Here is a 27,677-nt window from a genome sequence, read left to right as displayed (position 1 = left end):
CAATTTTAAAACATGCGCTACATTATGTTACAAATATAAAGCTTCTGAACTCAAAACTTAAATAATCAGAATCATATGTTTCCTTTTTTGTACTAATCACCGAAAGACTGCTTTTCTGCCATCTCTCCTAGACCGAAGCTAATATTCATAAAAGTCTCATACAGATTCCAGTAAAAAACAAAGTATTTGAAAGTCAAACTACAATTTTTTGCATTGGACATTTATTCATTCAATGAACATTTAACTTAGCACTTTTTATGTGCCAAGCACCAACAGGCAACAAGGTGGTCCCTGCCCTTAAGGAGCTCACAGTCTAGAAAAGGGATAAATTCATAAACAAATATTAATAATACAATGTGGTAAGTGCTACAAGAAATATGAACATACATAGTGTTAATGGGAGCACAGATGACCACAGCTTCACTTAAGGTGACACCTGAGCTTATTCTTTTACAACGATTTTACCAAGAAATGGGGGATAGGATACTAAATGTAGGCAGGGGTCATATTTTGAGGGATCTTGCATGCCATGAGCTAAATAGTTTGGACTTTATCCTGTAGGCAATGGGGACCATGGGAAGGTTTAAGTCAAAGAGTTACATGACCAGATTCTTATTCTACAATAGTCATTTTTGATGGCAGTGTGAATGATGGAGTGGTGGTGGGGAGTGAGGGGAAGAGTTTGGTGAGAGGATAAATGGGAGATTTGAGGGAAGAAAACAAGTTAGAAAGCTAATACAATGGTTCAGATGAGGGATGAGGACCTAAACTAAGCTGGGGAATCAATTAAGATGTAACAAAACGGGATTTTTAGCTATAATTCTGTGTACCAAAATAAACAAGGATTCAAATTTAAACTTTTTCCAACAGATCAACCTAAGATTGGTCCTTTAGCTAACTAGTGAATATTTAACTTTCAAAGTTTTCTTCTGTTGGAAAGACCAAATTTTAGTTCCTTGATTATTTCAGCTAACTCTAGAGAGTCTGCTGAAATTTTTAGGCAAGGCACACATCAAAATATGTTAAAATGAATTAGTGAACTTCCTAGACTCAGACAATAAGGCACTCTCACTTACATGGCATGCTGAAGATTAGTTCGTAGTTTAACATAGCTCACTGCTGCTCTCTCCTGCTGTTGCCTTGCTTCCTCGTGTTGTCTTTGAGCTAACATCCATGTTACCTGCGTGCTTCAAGGAGAATTTTATTCTTCTTTTAACTTAACTTTTTTCTATGTAATTAATAAAGTTATAATACAGAAAATGATCAAATGTACTTACTTATAATCCAGAGGAGTCTGATGATGTTCAGTCTGCATGGGATAGACACTCATGAAGCTATCCTCAGGTCGTAATCTTTTGGGCTCTCTCATAATCGTTGAGGTGAGTTGTGGTGTCTGCATCATAACTGGGGTGTGCAGTGTTTGTTCTCTGCTTAACCACATACTGTCACTACTACTGCTTTCTTCAGCTAAAAGAGAAAATTAATTGCAATAAAGTTCAGTCACTAACTCTGACTAACCAGATGTCTAATACAACCTACTCTGGTCAACAAACATCTGGTTACCTTCCATATGCTAGTGCTTGAAACAGGGGGATGTATACCAAGGTATGTAAGGTGCGATCCCTGTCCTTGGAGACAAGGAAAACACAGGCAATGACAACACAGTGTGGTAGTGCTCCAAGAGAGGGCAGCACAGGGAGAATGGGAGCAATGGAAAGGATCAGAAACAACTCCCCAAAAGTGACTTCTAATTAGTGTAGATACTGTATAAACAGTGACATTTTTCAGGCAGGGAGAAGAAAAAAAGCAAAAACGCCGAGGCATGAAACTGCAATGACTGAACCATATTAATTTGCTGGTATTCAGCAGTTTTTGACGTACAAAAATGGCAACTTCATATGGTTCAAACTAAGAGTGTGGTACTCCTAGGTTAAGCAGCGAAGGGTAAGGCTGAAAAAAAAGGACAGGAATCAATTTACACAAAGTCTTATAAGCTGTGCTAAGGTGATGGGAACTACTGCCGAAGGTTTTATGGAAGGACAATGTGGAAGTTACATGTCAAAGGTGGCAGTGTGGAAGGTGGACTTAAGAACATGAAGACTAGTGAGCAAACAGGCCAGTTAGGAGGCTAATTGTATAGCCCAGGTGAGTTAGAGGTGGGAACAGGAATGAATATAACGGAAGAATAATTCCTAGTTTACAGGATGCTCGCCAACTCCAAAGGGAGCACAAATCCATATACACATTAAGCACTGGACCAAAAACACTAGATTTCACACCTGCAAAAGCTATTTATTTTCAAATCTGTAGATGCTGCCATGATTAACAGAAGACAAATTCACATGCAAGTATTACTGAATTCATAGTGATTTTTTAAGAAAGATTTGAGAGAGAGAGAGAAAGAGAGAGAGACACAGACAGACAGACAGACAGTAAGAGAGAGCATGACAGGGGAGAAGGTCAGAGGGAGAAGCAGACTCCCTGTGGAGCTGGGAGCCTGATGTGGGACTCGATCCTGAGACTCTGGGATCATGACCTGAGTTGATGGCAGTGGCTTAACCAACTGAGCTACCCGGGCACCCTCAGTAATTTTTTTTAAACCACTGATTTGGGAGGTGAAGGTGATAGCACTTGATGACTGACTGAATATGAGTTTGCAGGAAAACTATTTTATTAGAAGATTATACATGTGCACACAGATGTGTTTTTAAAGAAAAAAGAGTGGACAGGAAAATGTACTAGTACCTCATTAGGTGCCAGATAGATTAGACATAAATTTCACAATCTGTAATATATCAGCCCTTAAGTTCTACTGTGTTTAGGCTCCAATTTTGCCTTCAACATTGCCCTGAACTAAAAGAAAAAAAAATGCCCTGAAATGGCCAGTCTGTCAGCATCATTCTTCCTTCTTCTAACTTACTAATGCCCCAATTGCTATGGTTTTCTCCAAAAACCTAAACAAAGAATATGGACTCTTTCTGTAAAAGCTGAACTACCAGGTTTGATAATCTATCTTCAAGATATTATATAAATACCAATTCATTTGTTCTCCATGTAGTCTAAGGAAAAGGAGAAAATTGATGGCCAGCATAAATCTTCAACAATTAACTATTTGTTCAGAAGAGAAATACAGTGATGTGCAGAAACATCATCTTTTAATCAGATAACTTTTGGACTTAAGTCTAAGGTTGTATTAGTTTTAAGTTTATGCAGGGTTTTTTCTGAAGATTTTATTAATTTATTTGAAACAGAGAGACAGCAAGAGAAAGAGCACAAGTGGGGGAGTGGGAGAGAGAGAGGGAGATGCTCCCGCTGAGAAGGGAGCCTGATGCGGGACGTGATCACAGGACCTGGGATCCCGACCTGAGCTGAAGGCAGATGCTTAACCGACTGAGCCACCCAGGTGCCCCAGTTTATGCATTTATATTATTGGACAAGAGATATAACCATTACTCTATGGGACAATCAAGTATTGAACACTATATACTTGACAATGGCTGAAGAATTATGTAGCAATTAGAAAATATGGCCCCCAAATCTTTGACACACCTCACATTAAGAGGTGGACAATTATGTCCCATCCCTTTGAAGCTAGGCTCTGACTGCTTGATCAAGAGAATATGGTGGAAATTATGCTAAACCAGTTTCTGGCCTTAAAAACCTGGCAGCTTCTACTTCTCTCTTCAGACACTTGCTCTTGGGAGCCCAGTAACATGCTGTGAGAAAGCGAAAAGCCATATGGAGAGGTCACATGTAGGTGTTCTGGCAGCAGACAATCCTGCTAAAGCCCAAGCTAATAGCTAGTACCAGATAAGTAAAGGTGCCTCCATAGGATTTGTCACCAGCCTTTGAGTCTTCCTAGCTGAGGCATCAGACATGATGTCCCTGATATGTCCTAAGTTTTGGGGTAGTCTGTTATTCAGCATTAACTGAAATTTTGGCAATTATGTTAATTTGTTTAGAAGTTCCAAAGGAGGGGCGCCTGGATGGCTCAGTCCTTAAGTGTCCACCTTTGGCTGGGGTCATGATCCCAGGGTCCTGGGATTGAGCCCCACATCGGACTCCCTGCTTGGCAGGAAGCTTGCCTTCCCTCTCCCACTTCCCCTGCTCATGTTCCTGCTCTCTCTCTCTCTCTCTCGCTCGCTATCAAATAAATAAAATCTTTAAAAAAATAAGTTTCAAAGGAGAGTGAAAAAGTCCCCAGGCCCATTACAAACCAACCCTACAGTGCTAGGAGTTCAAGAGACTGAAATGCCATATTGCATTCCTACTTCTAGGATTACAGACAGAAATCTTTATCAAGTTCTTCATGATAAATGACCTTTTCCCAGAAATTCAGAAGTCAGAACCTCCCTGAATCTGTTGCTCCACACTTAAACTAGATAATCTGATCTCTTAAGTAACAACTAGCTCTATAATGTTGAGTTCATATCCCTATGCATATATAGTATGGCATACTAATTAAAAAGCAGAAGTTCCAGAGCGAGACTGCCTAGCCACCGAATAGCTGTGTGATCTATGTAAGTTACTTAACCTCTTTGTGCTGGTTTTCTTATCTGAAAAATAAGGACATACCTGAAGAGTTATGAGAACTGAGTTTATGTATATAAAATGCTTAAAACACAAACTTACACATAACTGGACACACTGTGCAAGATATTATTTAACAACACATATCTCAAATGTGAACTTACTGACAATTCAGTTGGTAAATGTAAGGGGTAAGTATAAAGAGAAATGAACCATGTTCTTACTGAGTGCAAGTTGCATGCCTTCAACTACTTTCCGTTTTCCTGTAGACGGTTTTGACTTTTTACTTCGCACAGTTGACCCCCGACTGCTGATTCCACTAATGACTGACATGGTATCATCATCACCACCAGCTAGCAAAGAATTTCGGTAAGACATCAGAGGAAGCCACACATCTTCTCTTCGGAGTGACATCTGAAAGGTCATGAACTTTTCCAAGTAAACATACCTTAAAAAGAAGTAGAAACCTTTAATACATAAAACTGCCACAACTCTCTTTCCTCCTTTTTATTTATTCCTCCTAATGATCTTAATGTTCACATGCCATATAGAACATACAATGATTTTATTAGAATTAAACAAAAAGTAAATTAGAATGAAACAAAACAAACATTTCCTCAAAGCATATAGTAACAAATGAAGGTGTTAACATTTTCTTTCCTAATATGTCTCTGTTCTATCTTAATTTTACAGGTCTTCTGATAGAAGAACAAACCCAAGTCACACTTCTGGAAAGAAGACTGATTTAAAATCATGCAATTTGGGTTCTAGTACCAATTCCACCAACCCCTAGCTGTGTAAGTATGGGCACATTACTTCACAATTCAAACTCAGCTTCATTAGTACCCTGACGAGCACTTCTGTAGCTGTCAAGAGTCTTCGTTAAATGAAATAATCCAGAGCATTTCAGCTTAGTATTTGTCAAGCATCCACTATGTCACTATGTCTCTGGCACTGGGGATTGGTACAAAAATGAGTTAAGATATGGCCTCTATCTGCAAAAAAGTTTCAGCCTGATGGAAGTCACGTATTTGCCCTTGGATGCAAGTATCACAAGGATTCTATGGGTTACATGTAATGTAGCAATCAAAATTCAACTAACATTTGTGTGATTACTTATGTGTTAGTTATTTTTCTCTTGGGATCTTTAACTTTATTCTTACAATCCTGTAAGAGAGACATTTTCCTTGTTTGACAGATGAGGAAGCAAAAGATAAGAATGAGAAAGCAATATAACCATGATTCAAATCCCAGGCTTCTGACACTAAGAGTTCAGTGCTTTATTGTCTAAATTATGCTTCAAATACACGAACACAATTTTTGTCAACCAACTACAAAAAGTGCAACCCAAGTAATCTGTTGTCATAATTATGACTAATTCTAATCAATTCAAAAGCACCAGTTTTGAACACCATTAAAGAGAAAGGATAAGATGAATTCGTTACAAAGATTTTACTTGGTGTTAGCTCAGTATTTCTTAATTTTATTTCAGCTACACACAGTAGTACAGTACTCCTCCTCAAAGTGTGGACTTTAAACTGGCTGTCAGTCTAAAAACTGTAACCAATCTGTGACAAGATATGGAGCTTGAGCCAAAATACACTCACTGGTAGAAAGATTTTTAAGTATGTATCTACCACAGAGCTTAACTGAACATTCCAGATAAGGAGCCCTCCCTGATGCTACTTCCCGCTGATGCTATTTGTCCTCTTCCCTGCCACAAAGACTACCACTAACTTGAACTTATAACCCCACACAAACTTTCATATTTTTAACGTTTTTTTTTCTCAATTTTTGATTTAAATTCCAGTTAACATACAGTGTAACATTAGTTTCAGGTTTAGAATTTAGGTTTTCAACACTTCCACAGAACACCCAGGGCTCATCACAAATGCCCTCCCTAAGACCTATTTAACTCTTCCCTCACCCACCTCCCCTCAAGTAACCATTAGTTTGTTCTCTATAGTAAAGAGTCTATTTCTTAGTTTGCCTCTTGTTTCCTCCCCTGTTTTGTTTCTTAAATTTCACATGAGTGAAATCATAATATACTTTTGATATATATTTGTCTATAAACATTATAGAACAGTTTTATACTTTGCTTTTTGTACTCAACATGATGTTTTAAAAATCTAACCATTTTTGGAAGAGTGGCATCAGCTAATGTCGTTGTATTAATCATTTTCCAACATGTAAGTCTATCAAATCAACATGTTCACCTTAAAATTATACAATGTTATATAGGTCAACCATATTTCAGTAAACTTAGGGAAAAATTTTTAAAGATGAATAAGATCTGAGGATATAACATGATTATAACTGATGATGCTGTATTATTATAACACTGCATAACTGAAATTTGCTAAAAGAAAGCTTAAGTATTCTTAAAAAAAAAAAAAAAGCCAGAATAAGTATGTGAGGTTTTGGATGTGTTAATAACTTGATCAGGGAGATCCTCTCATAATATATACATATATGAAATCATCATGTTGTACACTTTAAATATATTACAATTTTATTTGTCAATTATACCACAATAAAGCTGGAAAATTTTTTTTAACATTTTAAAGACAGAATAATCAATTTGGATGTGTGACTCTTATTTCAAAGCCAATTCAATCAAACTGTAGAAATAAAAGTCATTTATGACATGAAACTACCATAAATTTGAAGAATGACTCAGTGTTTAAAAACATGAAGGAATTATATTTACTTTGAAAAAAAACCTAACCATTTTGACTGCTCATGATATTCCACTATACAAAACTCTATTGATCTCATTTTCTAATTAACAGATGTTGTTCTGAGCTTTCCTCTACCCAAACAATGCAATGGTCAAATTCTTTTATGGTTCTCCATGTACTCACATGTAAGAGTTCCTCTAGGGTATCTACCTATGAACAGAATTACCAGATCATGAGATAGGGAGAATCTTAAACTTTACTAGACATTGCCAAATAGCTCCACAAAGTCGTCTTATACAATTTTATAGTCACCAACAATGTATAAAAGTTTCTTGCTGGGGCACCTGGGTGGCTCAGTGGGTTAAGTCTCTGCCTTCAGCTCAGGTCATGATCTCAGGGTCCTGGGATCGAGCCCCACATCGGGCTCTCTGCTCAGCGGGGAGCCTGCTTCCCCCTCTCTGTCTGCCTGCCTCTCTGCCTACTTGTGATCTCGCTCTCTTTCAAATAAATAAAATAAAATAAAATAAAAAAATAAATAAAAGTTTCTTGCTTCACATCTTTGGCAACACTTCAGACTATCAAGATGCCTTAACTTTTGCTAATCTGCTAGGCGAGAAATGGTTTTTCAATGTTTTAATTTATATTTCTCTGATTAACAGTGTTAACATTAATTCTTAATTGGGATAAATTTATATATAATAAAATGCATAAAATGCACAGAACATTAAGAGTACAGTTGGCTCATTTTGCAAATAAATGCAGTAATATAATCCACACACCTATCAAGATAAAGAATAGTCCTACAAAACACCTTATGTTCCTTTTCCCATTCGATATCCCAAACTTAGAGTATTCACTATTGTGAATTCTATCACCAGAGATTAGTTTTGTCTGCTTCAGAATTTCATGTAAAATGTATACAGTCTTTAAATGCAAAATATTGGTAGACTTTCAGAAGCGGTACATATACTAGGAGTTATTCATATTCTCCTGCCCTTTTATACCTCAAACAGGGGAGTGAATTTTGAGTTTAATTCCATTAGTTGGGTTCTCTTAGAAGTAAGTCACCATTTTAGGATACTACACTAGAAAAGTATTCTAACTGGTCTGCTGAGGATAAGACTAGTAGTTAAAGCAAAAAAGATAAAAAGGAAACCTACTTTTCAGGGCACTCACAGCTCAGCATAGAGACTAAGATGTTCCTGGATGAATTACCGATATTACTGTCTGTTAAAGGTTCCCTCCTTCGTTAGACTAAGTGAAGAATGCAGAGAAGGATACATAAAGCATTCAAGTTACACCTCTAAAGCCACAACTACACTGTGAGGGGAACAGACAGAATTAAAAAGGAGTATTATGCATAAGATATAGTTATAATCCTTAAATCATAAATTTTCTGAAGCATAAATTTTTTGTGCATTAATGTAATCCTGAATTCTAATCTGTGTGTGCGCGCAGAAAGGAGAAAAACCGAGTATAACAATTCATCTTTAAGAATTTCAAAACAAAATTAAATACAATTATTTTTAGCAAATACATACACCGTTCTTTTGTCTTGTCGGAGTAGTTTAGAAGAAAATTCACTCAAAATATCAAGAAATGCCAAATTTAAAGGTGGATGGCTCTCTCCTTGTGGGTTAGGCTCTTTAAAAGCAAATTCTATGCCATCTCTGCAACAGTAACAAAGAGAAAAACATTAAAAAGACTACAATACAAATTTGGTAACTTGGGAAATTTCTCTCTACAGTTTTATTCCACTACTAAGATATTTCCTCTGTTATGTATTTAATCTGAGGAATAAAGAAAATGAGGCTATAGTGTGAGAATGAGCAAATATATTTACATTTTATGTCACTATTACTTTAAAACAAAACAAAAACACACAGAGGTACACACATACACACAGAAGCCTTTACTCTGAATGTGGTTTGGTGTATCTACTTTCCTTCCTTGGTTCTCTTCTCCATAGAAAATAGCCCAAATTCTCTCATGTAATGATCAATACATTTTCTATATTTTTCAAGACATAAAAGGAAAACTAACTTAAAAATAATTATTAAAAACTATTTGTAGTGACCCATGAAAGAGTAAATTTAAAACTTAAACTTCACTCAGGGCCTATTTTAACTATATTTACTTAATAATAAATACCTCTAATCAAGACAACAACCCAATAGTATCTTCTTATACTATACTGAAAATTAACTGTGTAAAAAAAAAAAATCCAGATGAAACTGGAAAGAAGGAAGGTTACGACATGAAGAAAACAATATATTACCTTCCCAAAATAATCACTAATCATTAAATGTGTGGTCCTTAAATATTACCTATTATCACCCAATGTATTAAGAGGCATAAAAAGGAATTTGAGACTTTCAGAGCAATGTGAAAGGAGAGAGTAAACTGAAGTTGGGGAAGGTATGGAACTAACTTAAAGAGCAGGAAAACATCTGTAGGGAGACAATTAACACTTTTATAATTAAGTAAGAAGTATGTGATGCCTGGGTGGCTCAGTTGGTTAAGAGTCTGCCTTTGGCTCAGATCATGATCCCAAGGGTCCTGGGATAAGTCCCACATTGGGCTCCTTGCTCAGCAGGAAGCCTGCTCTTTCTCCTTCTCTGATAAATAAATAAAATCTTTAAAAAAAAATAAGTCAGGAGTAAAAGAGACACAGATCGAACAAGAGACCTTTCATAAAATTGGTTGGCTCAGAGGCTAAGCTCTTCATCCAGAATTAAGAAATTATCTGTGTGTTGGTTATGTTAAAACTCTAAAATATGCTCATTATGTGAAAGCATGATTATCAGTAAATTACATGCCCCAAATAAAATCAGATATTTCAATCAATAAAATCAGATATTTCAATCAATATTTCCAGTATTGATAAGGCAAAGAATATATGTATACAGAAAGGTGGCTGTGGCTCAAAACATGGGAAAAGGTCACTACAAAATAGAAAACAGAACCAGAAAGAGAAAAACTGCATCAAGTCTCAAAAATTTCTCTACCTAGCAGTGAGATTATAATAAAAGCTGTTAAAAGAGATTTTATAATACCTAATAAATATGTGTTTCTTCACATAACTTATAAAGATTTTGTATTGCTTTAATTAAAGCAAAGACTTTCTATAAAAGAAGTTTTAGTCCCAACACATGTGTTAATGGAGATAGCATTATTACTGTTTCTCAAGAAAGGATATATGCCAGAGATGTGGAAAAAAAAAAAAATAACGCATCAACTGAGTTTGGTTATTCTAAACAAAAGAATACAAAAAAAAATTCATGATTAAAAAAGAGGAGAGCTGAATAAAATATTTGGAGATTACTTGTGTAGCATAGCAATGGCCTCTCTTGTTTTCAATTGATCAAGTCCAAAAGTTAACGCAAAACGTCGAGCAAGTTCTTTTATGCCGCTAAATGTTGAGGATGATCTATCAAAATTATAGCCGTTTTCTTGTATCATTTCATTAAAAAGCTATTTGGAAAGAAAGAAAGCATGTTAAAGAAGTTTTGTTATAATTACAGATTACTAACATCTTTTAAGAATCCCTTATTCTCTACTTTAAAATATAGCAGATGCTCATAAATGAGGCATTTCCTTTTATTCTAAAACTTGGATTTTTAAAAATCCCATGATACAAATGAACAAAAACACAGTCCTTTATATATTCTGACCAGAGGTAGTTATGGACATTAGACACTCTTAAGGTTATGGCACAACTCTGTTGGGCTGGTGTTAACTGGATCTTAAAACAGGATATAAAAATATAAAGAAAAAAGAAACCCATCCAACTATTAGGCAACTATGCTGTTACTCTACGTATACATAATGCATTTTCACATCAAGAACTTCTATCATAAATAAGCGCAACAAAATACAATTTTTCAACTACCAAGGAGCCAAGGTTTTTAACAGACAATGGCTACTACTGCTAAGAATATTACACAATGAGCACTCTGACCTGGTAGAAACAAAAACAGAGATAACCTTTCTACGGGAGAATCTGTACTGGAAGCTATAAAAACTCTCATGTCCTTTGACTAAGCAATTCTAATTACTGGCCTTTACTCAAAGGAATTATAATAATTATTTGTGCATGATACATAAGTACAAAAATGTTTTAGTGTTATCTGTAATAGCAAGGATGGTAAAAGACCTCAACATTGAACAAGAGATCTTGGTTAAATCATGGTCCCTCTATAAAATGTAGTACTATACAGTCATTAAAAATGCTCAGGGAAGTATTTAATTGCATGGAGGCAGTATGGTTTTATAACATGAAAAATTCAGGCTTGCAAAATAGCATGCCCAATATGGTTTAGTTTCTATAAAACTTAAGATTTCATATAGGCATAAAAAAAGACAGGCTATTAACAACTAAAAATGTATTTAAGTGAAAAACAAGAATAAGTTGTATTTTTTTCTAGTTCTTGTATTTTCTAAATGTTCTACAGCAAAAGTCTATTATTTTATAGGATAAGATTTAAATGTTACCTTTCAAAACCTTTTAAATTTTATTAACTTTAATTAGGAATATCTAAGTATGCAAATGGAACTAAGAGTTTTAACACCTAGATTTCTTAAAAACAAGAAAACTTATGACATTGAAATAGGTTAGGTTATATTCTGCATGCATTTGGTCTCCAAAGACAGAAGTATATTAAGCATATGATTTTTATGCAACTAAACCTACCTCACCACTGTCAAAATGAAAATGAGTATTGCAGTTTGATTATTAAGATTGATAAATGGTCATTAAAATAAGTATGAAAATGAAAAAAAGTAAAATTCACTTGAACCCTACCAGAGCAAGTTAGCCACAGCTAAAATTTTGGTGATTATTTTTCCAGAAAGATATACAGATAAGTACAATTTTATAGGGATGCTACACTATAATCTTTTAAATTTTATTCTCAAAATATGTGTTGTGAACTTTACACACTAGTGAATACAGATCTACACTAATTTTACCTTGGATAAAATTTTAAAAGTAGAACTGCTGCCACAAATGGCAAACACATTATATATTTTAACATATACTGCCAAACTGCCTCCCAAGGTTATATCAACACATAGTGCCGACAGTACTATTTCCCCCCAAACATTAGATAGCTGTTACGTTTTGCTAATCTTACCAGTCTGAAAGCAAAAAATGATCTCGCTTACAGTGTCTACTACTAAGATTGAAAATCTTACATTTCTATTTTTATGAACTGTCTACTGCATCCTTTGCCCAGTTTCCTACTTGCTATCTTGAAAAGTATTAGATATTAATTACGTTTGCCTAAAGTTGATACTCTTCATAACTTACCTGCTGCAAACTGAGAATGAGGGTCTTTGCACACTGAATTTTGTCTATCTGCCTTGTTTTACTCATTGTTTCTTTGATGATATCTCCATAGTCATTATAATACTAGAAAAGAAATTTGTACAAATTAGAGCTTTATTTCTTAAAACTCCTGGACAATAAGACTAGTTTTATGTTAGTCATGTGAGTAGTATATATTACAAAATTCTTATTTGGCTAAAATTATGCGTTCAAACAGAGAAAAGAATGTTACTGAAACTTGAATTTCTAAGCATATTAATCCCTAACACCAATAAATTCTAAAATAGACAGCTGAGATCTAATCACCTTAAGCTCCAGACCGGTTTTAAGGAGGTGTGGAGTAAAACAATAATCAGGCACTACACGCTTTCAAAAGTAACAAAAAGGACATAAACAAAGTTCTTCTGCTCTTTGTGAACTACTAAGACAATGAATATAATCAGTTACTTTTTTAACTATTTCATTGTTAACTGGCATGTTGATCATGTGCCATTTCCAACTTTGTTAATTTGGCTTATAGAAACTAACAGCCTGGGGCCCCTGGGTGGCTCATTCATTAAGTGGCTGCCTTCAGCTTGAGTCATGATCCCAGGGTCCTGGGATCAAGCCCCGCATCAGGCTCCCTGCTCAACGGGAAGCCTGCTTGTCCCTCTCCCGCTCCCACTGCTTGTGTTCCCTCTCTCGATGTCTCTCTCTCTCTGCCAAACAAAAAAAAAAAAAAGAAGAAGAAGAAGAAGAAGAAGAAAAAAGAAACTAACAGCCTGTTAATACGTAAAAGAAAACTCACTGTGTCAACATTTATGTTGTCACATTATAATCTAAGACCTTGTTTCAAAATGAAAACATAACAACTCTCAGAGATAACAGGAAACCATGCCCTTAAGACTAATAAAATTGACTTTACAGGGGCGCATGGGTGGCTCAGCGGGTTGAAGCCTCTGCCTTCGGCTCAGGTCATGATCTCAGGGTCCTGGGATCGAGCCCCGCATCGGGCTCTCTGCTCAGCAGGGAGCCTGCTTCCTCCTCTCTGCCTGCCTCTCTGACTACTTGTGGTTTCTGTCAAATAAATTTTTTTAAAAATTGACTTTATAATACGTAAGCCTAGAAAGTTTAAAACTCACAGAAACACCTTCACAAACCTTAGTTTTTTTCTTAAAAATCTAAAAATGGTAACGCCAAATAACTTAAGTCCCAGAGTAATTTATGATGGTGTTAGAGTTCTATCATGTGGCAAAATATTTCAAGAGAGAATTCATTAATTAGGTTTTTGACAAATTTATTACATATTTAGCTGGTGACAGCAAGGACTTAAAAAAGTTTATATTCATAATTAGTTTTTCTTTAATCCTTTCTCAAGTAAAATCTATCTTATCATATTTAGTTATATTTCATTAGTATAATTAGTAATATCTTTTCTACTACCACTTAAATATTAGAGAATCTCACAGATACTTATGAAGACTGTGAATAACACACAGTGAATCCAATCAGATTTTCAAAGCCTAAAGGAATCTGTTATCACAGTGGAACAGATGAAGAAAGGCAGGATACAACAGGTACTGAATTACTCAAGGTCAGGAGCTACATAGTAACCAAGCCAAAACTATAATGGCTAGGTCTCCTGAATCCTAGAACAATACCCTTTTTATGCTACATCAAGCAGACGAGGAACACCATCCAATTGTCTTAAACTACACCACAAAGATAAAGACTAACAGTGATAGTTAACCCAAAACATTTCCAATATTTTAAATGAAGTGAACTCAGTAAACTCAAAATGTCCATTAATGGAAGACTAGAAAAACGAAGTAATATTACAAAAAATGTTAAATTTTAAAAGAAATTTATTTTATGCTAGAAAAGTAATTTACTATTTAAAAAATCCAAAGGCAATCAGAAATAAAAGCCAGTGTTACATTCATTTTCTTTTAAGCATTATAAAAAATAAGTTGCTGTGCATTTTCCAACTTTACCTTCATATACTGCTTGAAGATATCTGCAGCAGTATTCATCTCCACCACAGTATATACAATTAGCTTACAAAACGCTGCAAGTAAATTTCTCCTCTTGTGCAGAGCTTCAATTTTACTGGCTTCATCCTCCTGCTGACCATCTGGGAAAAAAAGTTACAAACATTAAGCCATCTGTATTTTACTTCAGCCATATGTATTTTTTAATTCTTACTATAAAATACCTTTATTTTGGAGAATTTGAAAAATACAGTAAACACATTCAAATAAAATACCAATTACAATCACTCCTAATATCTAAGTGAATGACCAGTCCATTAATCCCAATACACAAAAGTTTTGCGAACTCAAAGAGTAAGCATAAGGCTGCTTATTGAAAATGTAACAGGAACCAGTTGAGTGAGTCAGAGGAACTGATGTTTAGTGAAGTCAGGCTTAGCCTGCCTAAGGCAATCATCCACCTCCCTACTAGGATTGCTTGCCAATGAGATCTGCATCTTCAGTGTTCACTGGTTAAGGCCATTGGGGGCTGGGGGCAGCCAACCTCAGAAATTCTTCTATCCTTTCCAAGGATGACCCCATCCCACCTGAGCCCCAACTCTCACTGACACATACTTACTTTATATATATTACATATACTCATGAAGTCTGACCTAGGAACTATTCTGTCTTTTTAAGATAACTTCTTATGTTTCTGCTCTGACCCATTATGTTAGATGCTGACATTCAGAGTTATCACGGAAATAGGCTTATTTCCAACTTTGTAGTCAAGGAAGCTGGACTATAGCTTCCAAGTACTGCCAAAAGACTATTACTGATTATTTGATATTGCAAACAAAATTGTGATGAAGCCTGTTATACAAAAAGCTATGTAAAGAATTTTCCTCTGAACAAACTTTACCAACAAAATTCCTTATTAAAAGCGACCTTATTCTGATTTACATTTCTTTGGTTAGCAGTGAAGTTCAAATTTTTTGCGCATTTATTAGCCATTTATGTTTCCTCCTTTGTGAACTGTAGGGGTATACCCTGTCGGGTCTTCAATATAAGGTTCCCAATATCAGAAAAATAATTTGTGAAATAGGAATGTTCTTTAAAACAAATGTTTATTTTACCCTACCTCTGATAATCTTCAATAACTGCTATTAAGTTAAAACCAAATTCTGAGACTAGGAATTTTAGACCATAAGAAAAAATTTTATCACAAGTGCAGATTCCAGAACCCCAAAGACATTTATTTGCTTAGAAACCTAAAATATCTTGTTTACTCTTTCAGAAGATTACCCTGAACATATAAACTTTTTCTAATTGTCTCTGTGATTATAATGGATTTCTATACAATACTGTTACTAATCACTGTTCAGTACTACTCTCAGAAGTACACATATGTAGAGGTTCTCCCCTACAGACTAAATTATCCAGATATTAATTACCCAGTTTTTGAGCTCTGATTTTCATTTTCTTTTTCGCCTTTTTCTTTTAAGGTAGGGGTGTGTGTGTGTATGAGTGTGTGTTAATCTCTACAACCCAACATGGGGCTTTAACTCACGACCCTGAAATCGAGAGTTGCACGCTCTTCTGAATGAGCCAGTCAAGGCACTCTGGGGTTTTTTTCACTTCTCATCAAAAACTAGCCACCTTTTATCTTGTGGGGATTAAAGAGTGTTAGAAAAGTATCAAGCATACTGGGCCTTTCATGTATGTCAATTGCCTTTATTTTTCTGTGTTATCAGTGCCTCTAGAAGCATTCTCTTCCATTCTCTCTTTCTCACCTAATGTACACGGGCTAACAAATCAAATAAATAACCATGGGTCTACAACACCAGGGGTTAGATGAGAATGAAAACCAATGGAAACTCACCCTGCTGGTGGGAGAACAAAAAAATACAACCACTCTGGAGAGTATTTTCACAACACGTGGTAGAATTAAGATGCACAAAGACTATATAATCTGGCAATTCCACTCTTAGGTATGCACTAGAAAAGCATTTGCACATGTGCTCAAGCTGGTAAGTTTAAGGACATTTATTGTACACTATTTATATAATAGGGAAAAAATGGAAAAAAGTTGGATAAAGTAGTCATGCCTGGGTGGCTCAGTTGGTTAAGCATCCAACCCTTGATTTCAGCTCAGGTCATTGTCTCACAGTCATGGAATCGAGCCCCACTGAGCCCAATGGGGCTCTGCACTCGGTGAAAAATCTTCTTCAGATTTTTTCACTTTCCTCCTCTGCCCCTCTCTGCTCATGCTCTAATATGAATACATAAAATCTCTTTTAAAAAGGGTAAAGTGGGGCACCTAGGTGGCTCAGTCAATTAAGCGTCTGCCTTTAGCTCAGGTCATGATCCCAGGGTACCTGGATCCAGCCCCACATCAGGCTCCCTGCTCAGCAGGAAGCCTGCTTCTCCCTCTCCCCTGCTTGTGCTCTCTTGCTTTCTGTCAAATACATAAAACCTTTTTATAAGAAAAAAGGATAAAGTAGGGTTAATTATTACATAATAATTCAGCAGTCAAGATGAATAAGCTAAACCATATGTCAACACTGACAATTTCAAAAATGTTAATGCAAAAAAGCAAGATGCAAAATAAAATGTTCAACATAATACCATTTATATGGGAGCTAGCAACAGAAAATAAACTATATATTGTTAACAGATACATAAACTCCTGGTATAGTAAAATTAAAATGCAAAGGCATAACACCAATGCAGGATAGCAGTTATCCCTAGGGAAAAATAATAGGATTGGACAGGGATACAACTGAGGGTTTCATCTGTATCTATACTTTATTCCCCCTCTAAAAAAATTGCTAACAACAAAATTTGATAAATGCTGATGGCAGATATGGACAAATATGTTATATTTTACATTTTTTAAAAAAAACTGGAATATATTTCACTTTTAAATAGGGGGGAAAAAAAAGTCCAAGAAGGTAAGACTGAGCATAATTTCAAGAAGCTCCTAGAAAATTCAGAAGTATTGGCGAGCTTATTCTCATTCTAGTTCTATGGTATAAATGAAGCAGAGGCAGTCCCCCAACTAAAGCAAAAGGATTATAAAAGAAAACTGGTTTTGTATCAATTTTTGGAAGGCAGCTAGGCTTTCCCAAGAAGTTTTAAAAACTCCTACTCGTCTTTTAGGATCCAATCCAGATGCTAGCTTATTTCAATATTTTGACTGCCAGACCAGTTAATAGGTCCTCTACATGACCACAACAATGTGGACATGATTCTATTGCTTATCAAACTGCATTATAATTATTTGTGTTCAGGTATTTTTTGCACTTGAATTTTTTTGAAGACTTTATCTACTTATTTAACAGACAAATATCACAAGCAGGAAGAGAAGGGGAAACAGGCTCCCTGCTGAGCAGAGAGTCCCATGCGGGGCTTGATCCGAGGACCCTGGGATCACGACCTGAGAAGAAGGCAGAGGCTTAACCCACTGAGCCACCCAGTAGCCCCTGCACTTGAATTCTTAAAAGGAACTGTCTCATTTTTTGATATCCACAACATCTACTTCCTGACCAACAAATGTCAAATAAATGTTAAAAATAAAAGTGTAACTAAACCATCAACTCCAAGTAAAAGGTAAAAAATTTTAAGTATATAAACTTTAGTATACAGACTTTTGACAACTGTTTTTGCTACTCTAGGTTTCTCAATTCTCTTCTGGCTAAGTTTTAAATACTTAATAACAAGTTCTTATTGAAAATAAGCTACAAGTCATTTCTAAAATTATATGTATTTAGGGGCGCCTGGGTGGCTCAGGTCATGATCCCAGGGTCCTGGGATCGAGCCCCACATCGGGCTCTCTGCTCCGCAGCGAAGCCTGCTTCCCTTCCTCTCTCTCTGCCTGCTTCTCTGCCTACTTGTGACCTCTGTCTGTCAAATAAATAATAAAATCTTAAAAAAAAATAATAAAAATAAAATTATATGTATTTAGAATCTGATCTGCAGTGGTACGTTAGTGTATGTATGGAGATTCACATATACTGATGTTATATTTTTTTAAAAGATTTTTTTTATCTACTTATTTGTCTGTTTACCAGAGAGAGTGAGCTGAAGCAGGGGGAGCAGCAGGCAGAGGGAGAAGCAGATGCCCCGCTGACAAGGAGCCCAATGTGGAACTCAATCCCAGGAATCTGGAATCATGACCTGAGCCAAAGGCAGATGCTTAATTGACTGAGCCACCCAGGTGTCCCTATAATGATGTTATATTGTCCTTCAAGTATAACTTCAAATTAAGACCAAACCCAGAAAGAAGCCACCCAACACTTTTTTCCATGACCTCTTATTTAAGTAAGACATCTGTTGTATGTAATTAGGGAAGAAAGAGTAACTTACCACTAGGGAAGACTGGTGAGATTATTTTCCTGTGAACATTCTATACTGCCCCAGACATTTACAGAACAATTTCAGACATCTTCTAACACTGAGAAATTACAAAGTTTAATAACCCCCTCAAAATATGAAAACCTGTGTTACAGAAGTATACAACAAAAATGTCACTTAAAGAAATACTTTATTCTGCTCTAACTACCTGGAAACTCGTTATTACCAATAACTAAGGGGAAGAGGGAGTAAATTTTACTGAGTACCTACTTCATGCCCAGGCACTGCACAAGTCACTTTCCTCAATTAATTCAGACAGTTCTGTAAGGTAGCTACAAATCAGAAAAATAGGCTTGGGCTAGTGAGAAGCAAAGATCTGACTCCAAAGCCTATGCCCTTAGATATCACCATGTTTTTAGAATATTACAAAAATTAATATAAATGTGCTGGAACATGCACTTGTTTCATGTTTTCAGAATAAAATATCATATAGTATCACAACACTTTAACATCACTGTTACTTCAGTTTATGGTGGATGCAAAGACTTAACAAAAAGATGCCAAAAAAATTACCTGCACTGTTGTTATCATCATCCTGTTCAATGAAGACATGATCCAGAATGAAGCTGAGCAACTCAGATTGCAATGAAGAATCAGGGGTGTAAACTAATGGCTCTAACATGTCGCGCCCTCCTGACATAATTTGATGGCTGAAGATCATCAGAATATCACATAGAATAGTGAAGGCCTATTAAAAAAAAAGTACAGCGTGCTATAATCCAAGGTTTCTCACCAACTGCCACAACTAACATATACTTAACACAGAAACAGAAGCCAACTTCTAAGAAAAATCAGTGTATAGTATTTTCTTAAGTTTTTAGACCTGAGGAATAAAATTTCTGTAAAGATGATTTCTAGTATTTGCAATCATGCTTTACTGACTGCAAGGTAATTTCATTAAGTATTATTTTCAGCAACGTTAAGTGACTTGTGTACAATATATTAACACTACCAAAACATGCAGTCAGGACTCAACTTCAGGTTTTCTGACTCCAAACCCCACTCTCCACTATATGACAATACCTCATGGTATACATCCCTAAATAGGGAATAACAGAGGACAAAAACATACCAAGGAGATCAACTATCTCCGAGAATAGAGATCACAAAGTCCTTGGTACTTTTTAAATGCTCTCATTCTCAATATGTGTAGTGATTAAGTAGGGGAAAAAACCACAATAAACTATGTGCCTGCTTAGGTACTCATCTGACAAATCCAATAATATCATAATAAACATAAACCCAAAGTTGTATCTCAAGAAGCTTATAAAAAACTCTCCCAGGAGTTTTAAATGGATTCAAACATGGTAAAAGTATTCAGAAGAAAACTGGAAATTTTTAATTATCTGTTTGGGAACGGGTAACAAAAATAGAATTTAGCAGTCACAAAGTCAATAGCGAATTACATTAAAGGAATTACATTTAAGTTACTGCTAAGACAGGTAACACAGAGCACAAAGCAGATCTCAATAATGTTTTCACCTTCTTAGAACTAACCACATTTACTTCTTTTTCTTTTACTTTATGCTTTTACTTCTTTCAGTTTTTCCTCATTTTACTATGATAGTAGTCATTTACACCCATCAGGATATCTGAGTTTACAAAAACTTTCGCAACATACGTGGTAAGAAAAAAAGAGTGATAAGCATGGTGATATTGACTAAAAAAGTAAACTGGCAGGTCAAGTGAATTGACCAGGACAAGACTTTCTGGAAGCTCTTAGGAAGACTGACACACAAGGTATTTCATGACCAAATAATTAATTGCCAAGGACTGAAAAACAGATTAAATAGGAGGTCACATATGATAACCCATAAGAAATTATGTTAACACTTTAATAGGGAATATTACGCTCAATATCTTGGTGGCATATGAAAACAAAGAGGAATACTTCATGTTATTAATTTTGGATCAATGTATACCTCATTAAAATCTATCGTAAGAGTTTAATTCTAAATTGAATTTACTATATACGGAAATTTTTGTTCCTTTCATGTGAACTATACAGATGAAAATTAAATTTCCAAATCCTTTATTGCTACAATTCAAAACTACATACTTAACACTGGAGAATTTAGCAATGTAGTAATTATAGGAATATACTTCATACTTTTGCAAGAAAAATGTGGAAGTCAGTTACTGGATCTTGGCCATTTATTATCTTCTAATTTATTTATGCCCAAGCATACAGGTATGGGAGTGACAAATGGGAGTTGGAAGAAGAAAAATAAAATTAACAGCTGGATAATGAATGTGAATTTTTAACTATAAAACTCTAAATGTATTTTACTGAAATCAGTTTTGATACTTTAAAATAAAATAAAATACAGACAAGGGACACTCACAAAGGTTGAAGGACTTTACTAATTGCTTTATAGCTGGATGACCATATCTGAACTGCTTTCATAGTAGCTTTAAGAAGGACGGGACTGGAAGAGACTATGCTGAGTGAAGTCAGTCAAGCAGAGAGAGTCAAGTATCATATGGTTTCACTTACTTGTGGAGCATAAGGAGTAACATGGAGGACATTGGGAGATGGAACAGAGAAGTGAGTTGGGGGAAATTGGAGGGGGAGACGAACCATGAGAGACTGTGGACTCTGAGAAACAAACTGAGGGTTTTGGAGGGGAGGGGGGCAGGGGGCTGGGTGATCCTGGTGGTGGGTATTATGGAGGACACATACTGCATAGAGCATTGGGTGTGATGCATAAACTATGAATGCTGGAATACTGAAAAGAAATAAAATAAAATAGAAAGAAAAAGAAGTATACCCTAATTTAAAATGAGTAGTAACCCCAAAAATTTAAAAAAAAAAATAAACAGTCTCCAACATAACACAAACTGTTAAAAATAGCACTTCTGATGACGGGTGGGGCTCTCCCCCAATATGCAATGGTTAAACAGAATGAAATGGTCAAAAAAAAAACCTTGAAATCACCATAACCACTTTGACTGTATCACTATTAATATTTTTTATGATTATAAAAATGTCTTCTCCATAGAAGCATTTAAAAAGCAAATGTACAAAAAAGCTTAATCCTCTATTAGGGAATTAAAACTAAATAGGCTCTCAGTCCCAGGATTAGAATTGATATTACAGATGGGAAACCTACCTATGACAGCAGTTAACAATGTATTTCCACAATGAGAGCATATGAAGTAGGAAGATAACACTTTGAAGGCAGGGGAATGATTAAAATGTTTATTTCAGACAAAGTCCACATAACACAAAAATAATATGCACAGTCAGGATGGGCAGGAATGTCAAATCTATCTGATAATATTCTCAGAGATGACAAAACCATGTGGACCCGTTCCCCTCCCTGAGGCATACTTGCACTTGCTAAGTTCAAGAATAACTTATGTAATTTCATACATCTAATTTGTATATATGGGCCTGTTTACCAAGTCATAAATAATAACATAGAATAATTTCAGTGAAGGTAATCTATAATACAATCTATAAACTCTATATGAAATTATTAATCTTTTTTTGACTATCATATACATGGACAGATATAAGACATTTCTGCTTTGCTCAACCTCAGTATTACTTAAATTTTTTGTATTAGTTCAGATATTTATTAAGGGTTGCTTACAAAAGATGGCTACCTATGGTAATTACTAACCTGTTCCTTAACAGTAGTATTCACGTTGGTCAGGTAATGCTGACATATCTGACAGAAAACCCTCATCTGTTTCTTTAAACGCAGCAAATCCTCCTTAAAAAATTTAACATGAATTTAAAAAATTAAATTAAATTAAAAAACATTTAACATGAACAATTGTATAAAAACCTCATTTAGTACTTAACATACTTCAAATTACATAAAATATTATGATATATTTAACTATACTGACTCCACTTATACATTAAATTCTTTAGTATTTATAAGAAAGAAAAAAAACCAAATTAGACCTTTTTAAAAAAAAATAACAACAAACTACAGGCTTAAAAATAACAGGTATATTACTGCATAATATCCAAAGTGGACTGGGTCCTTTAAAATGAGAAAACCTATATGACTGTATATGGCTATCTTTTAACGAATCTACTACCTCAGAATGCTTAGAGAGTAAAGATTAATGCTCCATCCTTGTTTTGTAATTTGAAGGATAGCCAACTGATGAACAGAAGAAATTAATTAATAGAAAAGACAGCATCTTTCAGTTGTACTTTTTAAAGAGATGGGAAAAATCAGTTTTGTAGTATTACTCCAATTTAAACAAATTTTAACGTCTTGTAAACTTGTATTAAAATGATAAAATCTTTTCCTAAAAACAGGTTTAACTTGATTGATTTGGTAAAGAAAACTTAACCAAGCTTCAGAGTAATTTTGTATTTAGTATCATTCATTTTCACCCTTTCCCCTCTACTCAAAATATAATATTTTCCCACTTTAGTTTTTATTTCAATGCTTTTGACTTAGATGAGCAACCAAATTTGGTTGTTGTTCCTGCTATAAGCTTCATATTGAGTTAAATGAATTTCTTAGCTGTCTGACAAAAAATACACTAACAACAATACTGAATTGCTTTTTCAAGGGGAAAATACCCATTTCTTGCTCTTTAAAAGCTCACAGAAATTCTAAGCATTTAAAATTATTCTGTGATTTTACACAAAAGATACTTAGTATCAAGACAATCGTTTTTGAGGGAAAAAAGCGATGAACAACGAATTCTCTATCTCCAAGATATTACATAGTACCTATAAAAATGTACCTGAATAATATTTACGGCTATATGTACAGCAAGTACAATCTTTTTAAGTTTCCAGTTTACAAATAAAAAAAGACAAGGGGCACCTAGGGTGGCTCAGTCAGTTACAGATGAAAAAGGCAATATTGTTTTGGTTCAATTACTAAACAAAGTGACTTAAAATGAATTTGGAACATCAGTAGAAAGATCCTGCATATGAAAAACGTGATCCCAAAACAATACTGAGGCATAAGAAGATCTAGGGGCAACTGGCTTGTTATCAATTTATATAATCCAATAGCTGTAAGCTTGTTTCGAAAGCTCTTGGTCATAATTTATAAAATCTGTATTTCTATATGTTCTCAATACTTTTGAGAACATGAAAATATATAAATTATGCCACCTTAAAATGTGAAATTTTTTAAATTTAAAATCATACCTTGAAACATATTAATGTTCTTTCACTGAATATATATCAAACTATAAACATAACTTTCTAATGGTACACATGCCTAAACAGTAGTTTAGAAATAAGCAAGACTTTACCGAAATTGATCTCACTGAAAGTTTGCTGAAAACAGTTAATGATATTTAATGTAATAAGAACTCCACTGGACTACCACAAACCTTTGTAGAGCTGCTTTCAGTTATCTTTGCAAGCTGCCAAAGGATTACATAGTGAGTACACTGCAGTGCATGAATAACTATCTGTAAAAAGAAGAGAATACAGTTAAAACTAAAAAGTCCCAAGTATTCATTCTCAAAGTTAAATACGTAACTTGAAAATAAATAAAAACCTGCTCAGGCATGTCTCCATTTTCAATTCCGGTTTTCAACAGTTTGTAATTACAAGCAAACAAATCCCACTTTGAAAGATCATGGGCACTGTAAAAAAGAATCAAGTTTTATTTAAAAGTTAAGCTTAATCACTTTTATTCTGGACTTGAATGTTAACAAAATGCTGTCGAAGTAAATACAGCAAACTTTGTAACATGCACCCACAACAACAAAAAAATGTATTTTTTTTTAAGTATGCTGGTTGACAGTCTATCAATTACTTCTCACTTCAAAACATGACTCTGTCACTACTCTTTATATATAAGCACAAGAAATCTAGCAGAACTGGGATGCCTGGGTGACTCAGCTGGTTAAGCATCTGCCTTCAGCTCAGGTCGTGATCCCAGCATCCTAGGATAGAACCCTGCATCGGGCTCCCTGCTCAGCTTCTCCCTCTGCCTGCTGCTCCTCCTGCTTGTACTCTCTCTCTCTCTGACAAACAAATAAATAAAATCTTTCAAAAAATATTTAAAAAAAAGAAATCTAGCAGAACTGATAACATTATAACACTAAAACATGCATGTTGGTTTTGAATTTGCTACAGTTTTAAGAAATCAGAACATTAAAATTCAACTTACTTATGAAAAGCAGTGATTCTCTTCAATGTTGACAATACCTGATATGCATCATCTTCATCAGGTTCTTCACCCTATGAATATCAATTATATATAACATTAAATCTTAATAACCACCAAGTGAAAAATCTTAGACTATCACATTGGTGATAACACCTTGAAAAGAAAGAAGAGCTTAATACCACAAATTAACTCTGTCATTCAATACCTAGATCTGCCCAAATTTAAAGCAATATGGCTGGAGTAATGAATCAACACAGTTATCATCACAGGTACATTACACCCAAGAGATAAACACTGAATGACATTCTCCCCTCTCTTTGGAAGTAATCTTGACCCAAACTATGAAGACATTTAGTCTTTCACAATAAAAAATGTATTAGGACTATAAAGAAAAAAACAGTAAAGGATAAGCAAGAGATCACACAAACAACACCTAAAAGACAAAACCTTAATGAAAGAAACATAGTGCCCAAGAAAGACAAACCGGACCAGTAACAATTTGGATAAAACCTTCTGAATAAAGAGTAGATATGCATAGTCCTTCCTGGATATCAATTTTCCAATTGAGAGTATCTTAAGTTTTTGAAAAACTTACGAGTCTTACTGCATGAAACTTGTAAATTTTTCTAAACACTACCAAATGTACTGAACCCCAAGTCTCAAAACATGCTTATTTCTAAACATGGTTTTTCTACATTAATAAATTTAATTAACCCACTGCTTGATTTTAAATTAACTTGTCCTAATCACAATCATATCTAGCCAAGAGTAGAGCCATCACATTTTTAAACTAAGAATGTGATCACTGTACATTAACTTATTTCCACAAACTACCAGTTAAGCAAACTTAGTAAAAGCATGGACTGTTACACAAAAAAGAAAGCTTAAGAAGCAACTATTAAAAAGAAAACTGAAAATTACATTGTCCATATGATTTTTACAACATTAATGACAAAACTGATGTGAAAAAGGCTAAATGTATTGAGAATTATGACTTTATTTTAATGCACGTCAATTAAACTGTTAAGTACATACTTCTTTTTTATTATGTTCAGTTAGCCACTATACATCATTAGATTTGATGTAGTACTCAATGATTCAGTAGTTGCATACAACACCCAGTGCTCATCACAACATGTGCCCTCCTTAATCAAAAAAGATAAAAGTAAAAAAACTGAAAGTGTATTTGAGTGCCACACTTTAACTTTCTTTGGAAATATTAACAGAACAGAACACAGGAAATGACAAAATCAACAGTGGCTCTAACAGCAATTTATCAAGGCTTAACAATATCAAAGATTATTACCTTTCCTTACGAACACTGCCGAAACAGTTAAGAAACAGCCTACTTTTTGAGGCTAGATAGCCACAGTCTAGCTCTCCTTTTCTGTTTCATTTACACTGTGTTGCCTAACAGCCTCTAGTTCGGCTAAACCCTGGTAACATCTGAAATCATTTCTTTAAAGTTAAAAAAGTGTAAGGGGTATTAGTTTTGCTTTTACCTTCTCCAAGTCACAGATTCTTACCACCTTCCCATTTTGATGGAAGAGTAACAGTAGTATGATGAATCAAAGAACAGAGTATCTGAATATTTTTCAACATACTGCTAGGGACTATCACCAGGAATGGTGACTAATTCAGTTATTAAAGGGGAGGGACCCAACTGACAAAATACTTTTAATATATACCTCTTGCAGAAAATCTTCAAGAAGCCGGTTAAATTTATCTGCCAACTCATCTATCAGTTGACTTCTTGAAATATCTACCCTGTTGAAGATTGTGAACTCTTCATTACAGAGTGCATGGTAAGTTTTAGAACATGCTTCCAAAACATCTGTATCTGTGTGCTTCTCTACAATATTCCGGATCTGTCGTAATAAGGCATCCAAATGCTGCAAAATCAAAGTTTTTTTTCATTAAAACTAAGGTACATATTAGAAAAAACTAAGGTACATATGATAAGCACAGAAAGCCTATACTCACTTGGTGTAAAGCTTCAAAAGCAGTAACTCTACAAGTAGGGCATACATTTCAGTGTGTTTTCCTAGTCGTGGTAAGTAAATACACTGACCCAACCATACTTATTTCCTCAGCTTTAATGGGAACAATATTACCTACCCCATAGGGCTTTGGTAAGAATGTTAATACAAAGAATTTATATTCCTGGATATATTATCTAAGTATCTACATTCCTGGAACACAGTAAAAGTACTTACTGAATATTAACTGATTTCATTTTATAATTATTATCCACTTACCTACCCCCAATCTCCATAAATCTCTCAGATATAATCAAATAATGGCTAGGAATGAGGGCACGGGTATGGGTATGAATCAAAGGGAAGCCTCATTAATACCATTCTCTAAATCCAACTTATAAAAAACAAAGAAGATATATAAAATGTAGGTTTCCTTTAAAATTAGAAGTTTCAAAAACATAAAGAAACAATATGATGGGACAAACTAAACTAGTAGTTTTTCTTCAAGGTTGTTTTTATACAGAGAAAACATTGTACCTTTTCTAATCGTCCAGTGGTATATATTTCCAAATCAAAATATTGAGGCAACTGCAACAAGTTAGTCACCTTTTCTGCATCTATAGAATACTTTGAAATAAAAAAAAAAAAATAAATCATGTCAAAACATCACAATAATGTTA

The 27,677-nt window shown here is 34.8% G+C and overlaps 1 protein-coding gene across 7 annotated transcripts in view; it reads right to left on the bottom strand.

Annotated features, from left to right (window-relative positions):
- STAG2 (stromal antigen 2) overlaps positions 1-27,677 on the bottom strand; it is a 141,181-nt gene that overhangs the window by 9,771 nt on the left and 103,733 nt on the right. For 6 of the 7 annotated variants that reach the window (XM_032329452.1, XM_032329458.1, XM_032329456.1 and 3 more), the window contains 14 exons: positions 27,535-27,624; positions 26,707-26,910; positions 25,019-25,089; positions 24,401-24,488; positions 24,231-24,311; positions 22,535-22,627; positions 19,419-19,593; positions 14,514-14,653; positions 12,523-12,624; positions 10,537-10,685; positions 8,753-8,881; positions 4,755-4,978; positions 1,278-1,467; positions 1,077-1,187 (listed from right to left, as the gene is read on the bottom strand). In XM_032329452.1, coding sequence (XP_032185343.1) covers positions 1,077-1,187; positions 1,278-1,467; positions 4,755-4,978; positions 8,753-8,881; positions 10,537-10,685; positions 12,523-12,624; positions 14,514-14,653; positions 19,419-19,593; positions 22,535-22,627; positions 24,231-24,311; positions 24,401-24,488; positions 25,019-25,089; positions 26,707-26,910; positions 27,535-27,624 — 1,847 coding nt within the window. The remainder of the gene's footprint in view (positions 1-1,076; positions 1,188-1,277; positions 1,468-4,754; positions 4,979-8,752; positions 8,882-10,536; positions 10,686-12,522; positions 12,625-14,513; positions 14,654-19,418; positions 19,594-22,534; positions 22,628-24,230; positions 24,312-24,400; positions 24,489-25,018; positions 25,090-26,706; positions 26,911-27,534; positions 27,625-27,677) is intronic. The other variant, XM_032329457.1, reaches the window with a different exon arrangement.

Source organism: Mustela erminea, chromosome X, assembly GCF_009829155.1.
Source record: "Mustela erminea isolate mMusErm1 chromosome X, mMusErm1.Pri, whole genome shotgun sequence".
NCBI classification, from domain to species: domain Eukaryota; kingdom Metazoa; phylum Chordata; class Mammalia; order Carnivora; family Mustelidae; genus Mustela; species Mustela erminea.
The sequence above is the reverse complement of the archived record's forward strand: the minus strand, read 5'-3'. Positions and strand labels throughout refer to the sequence as shown.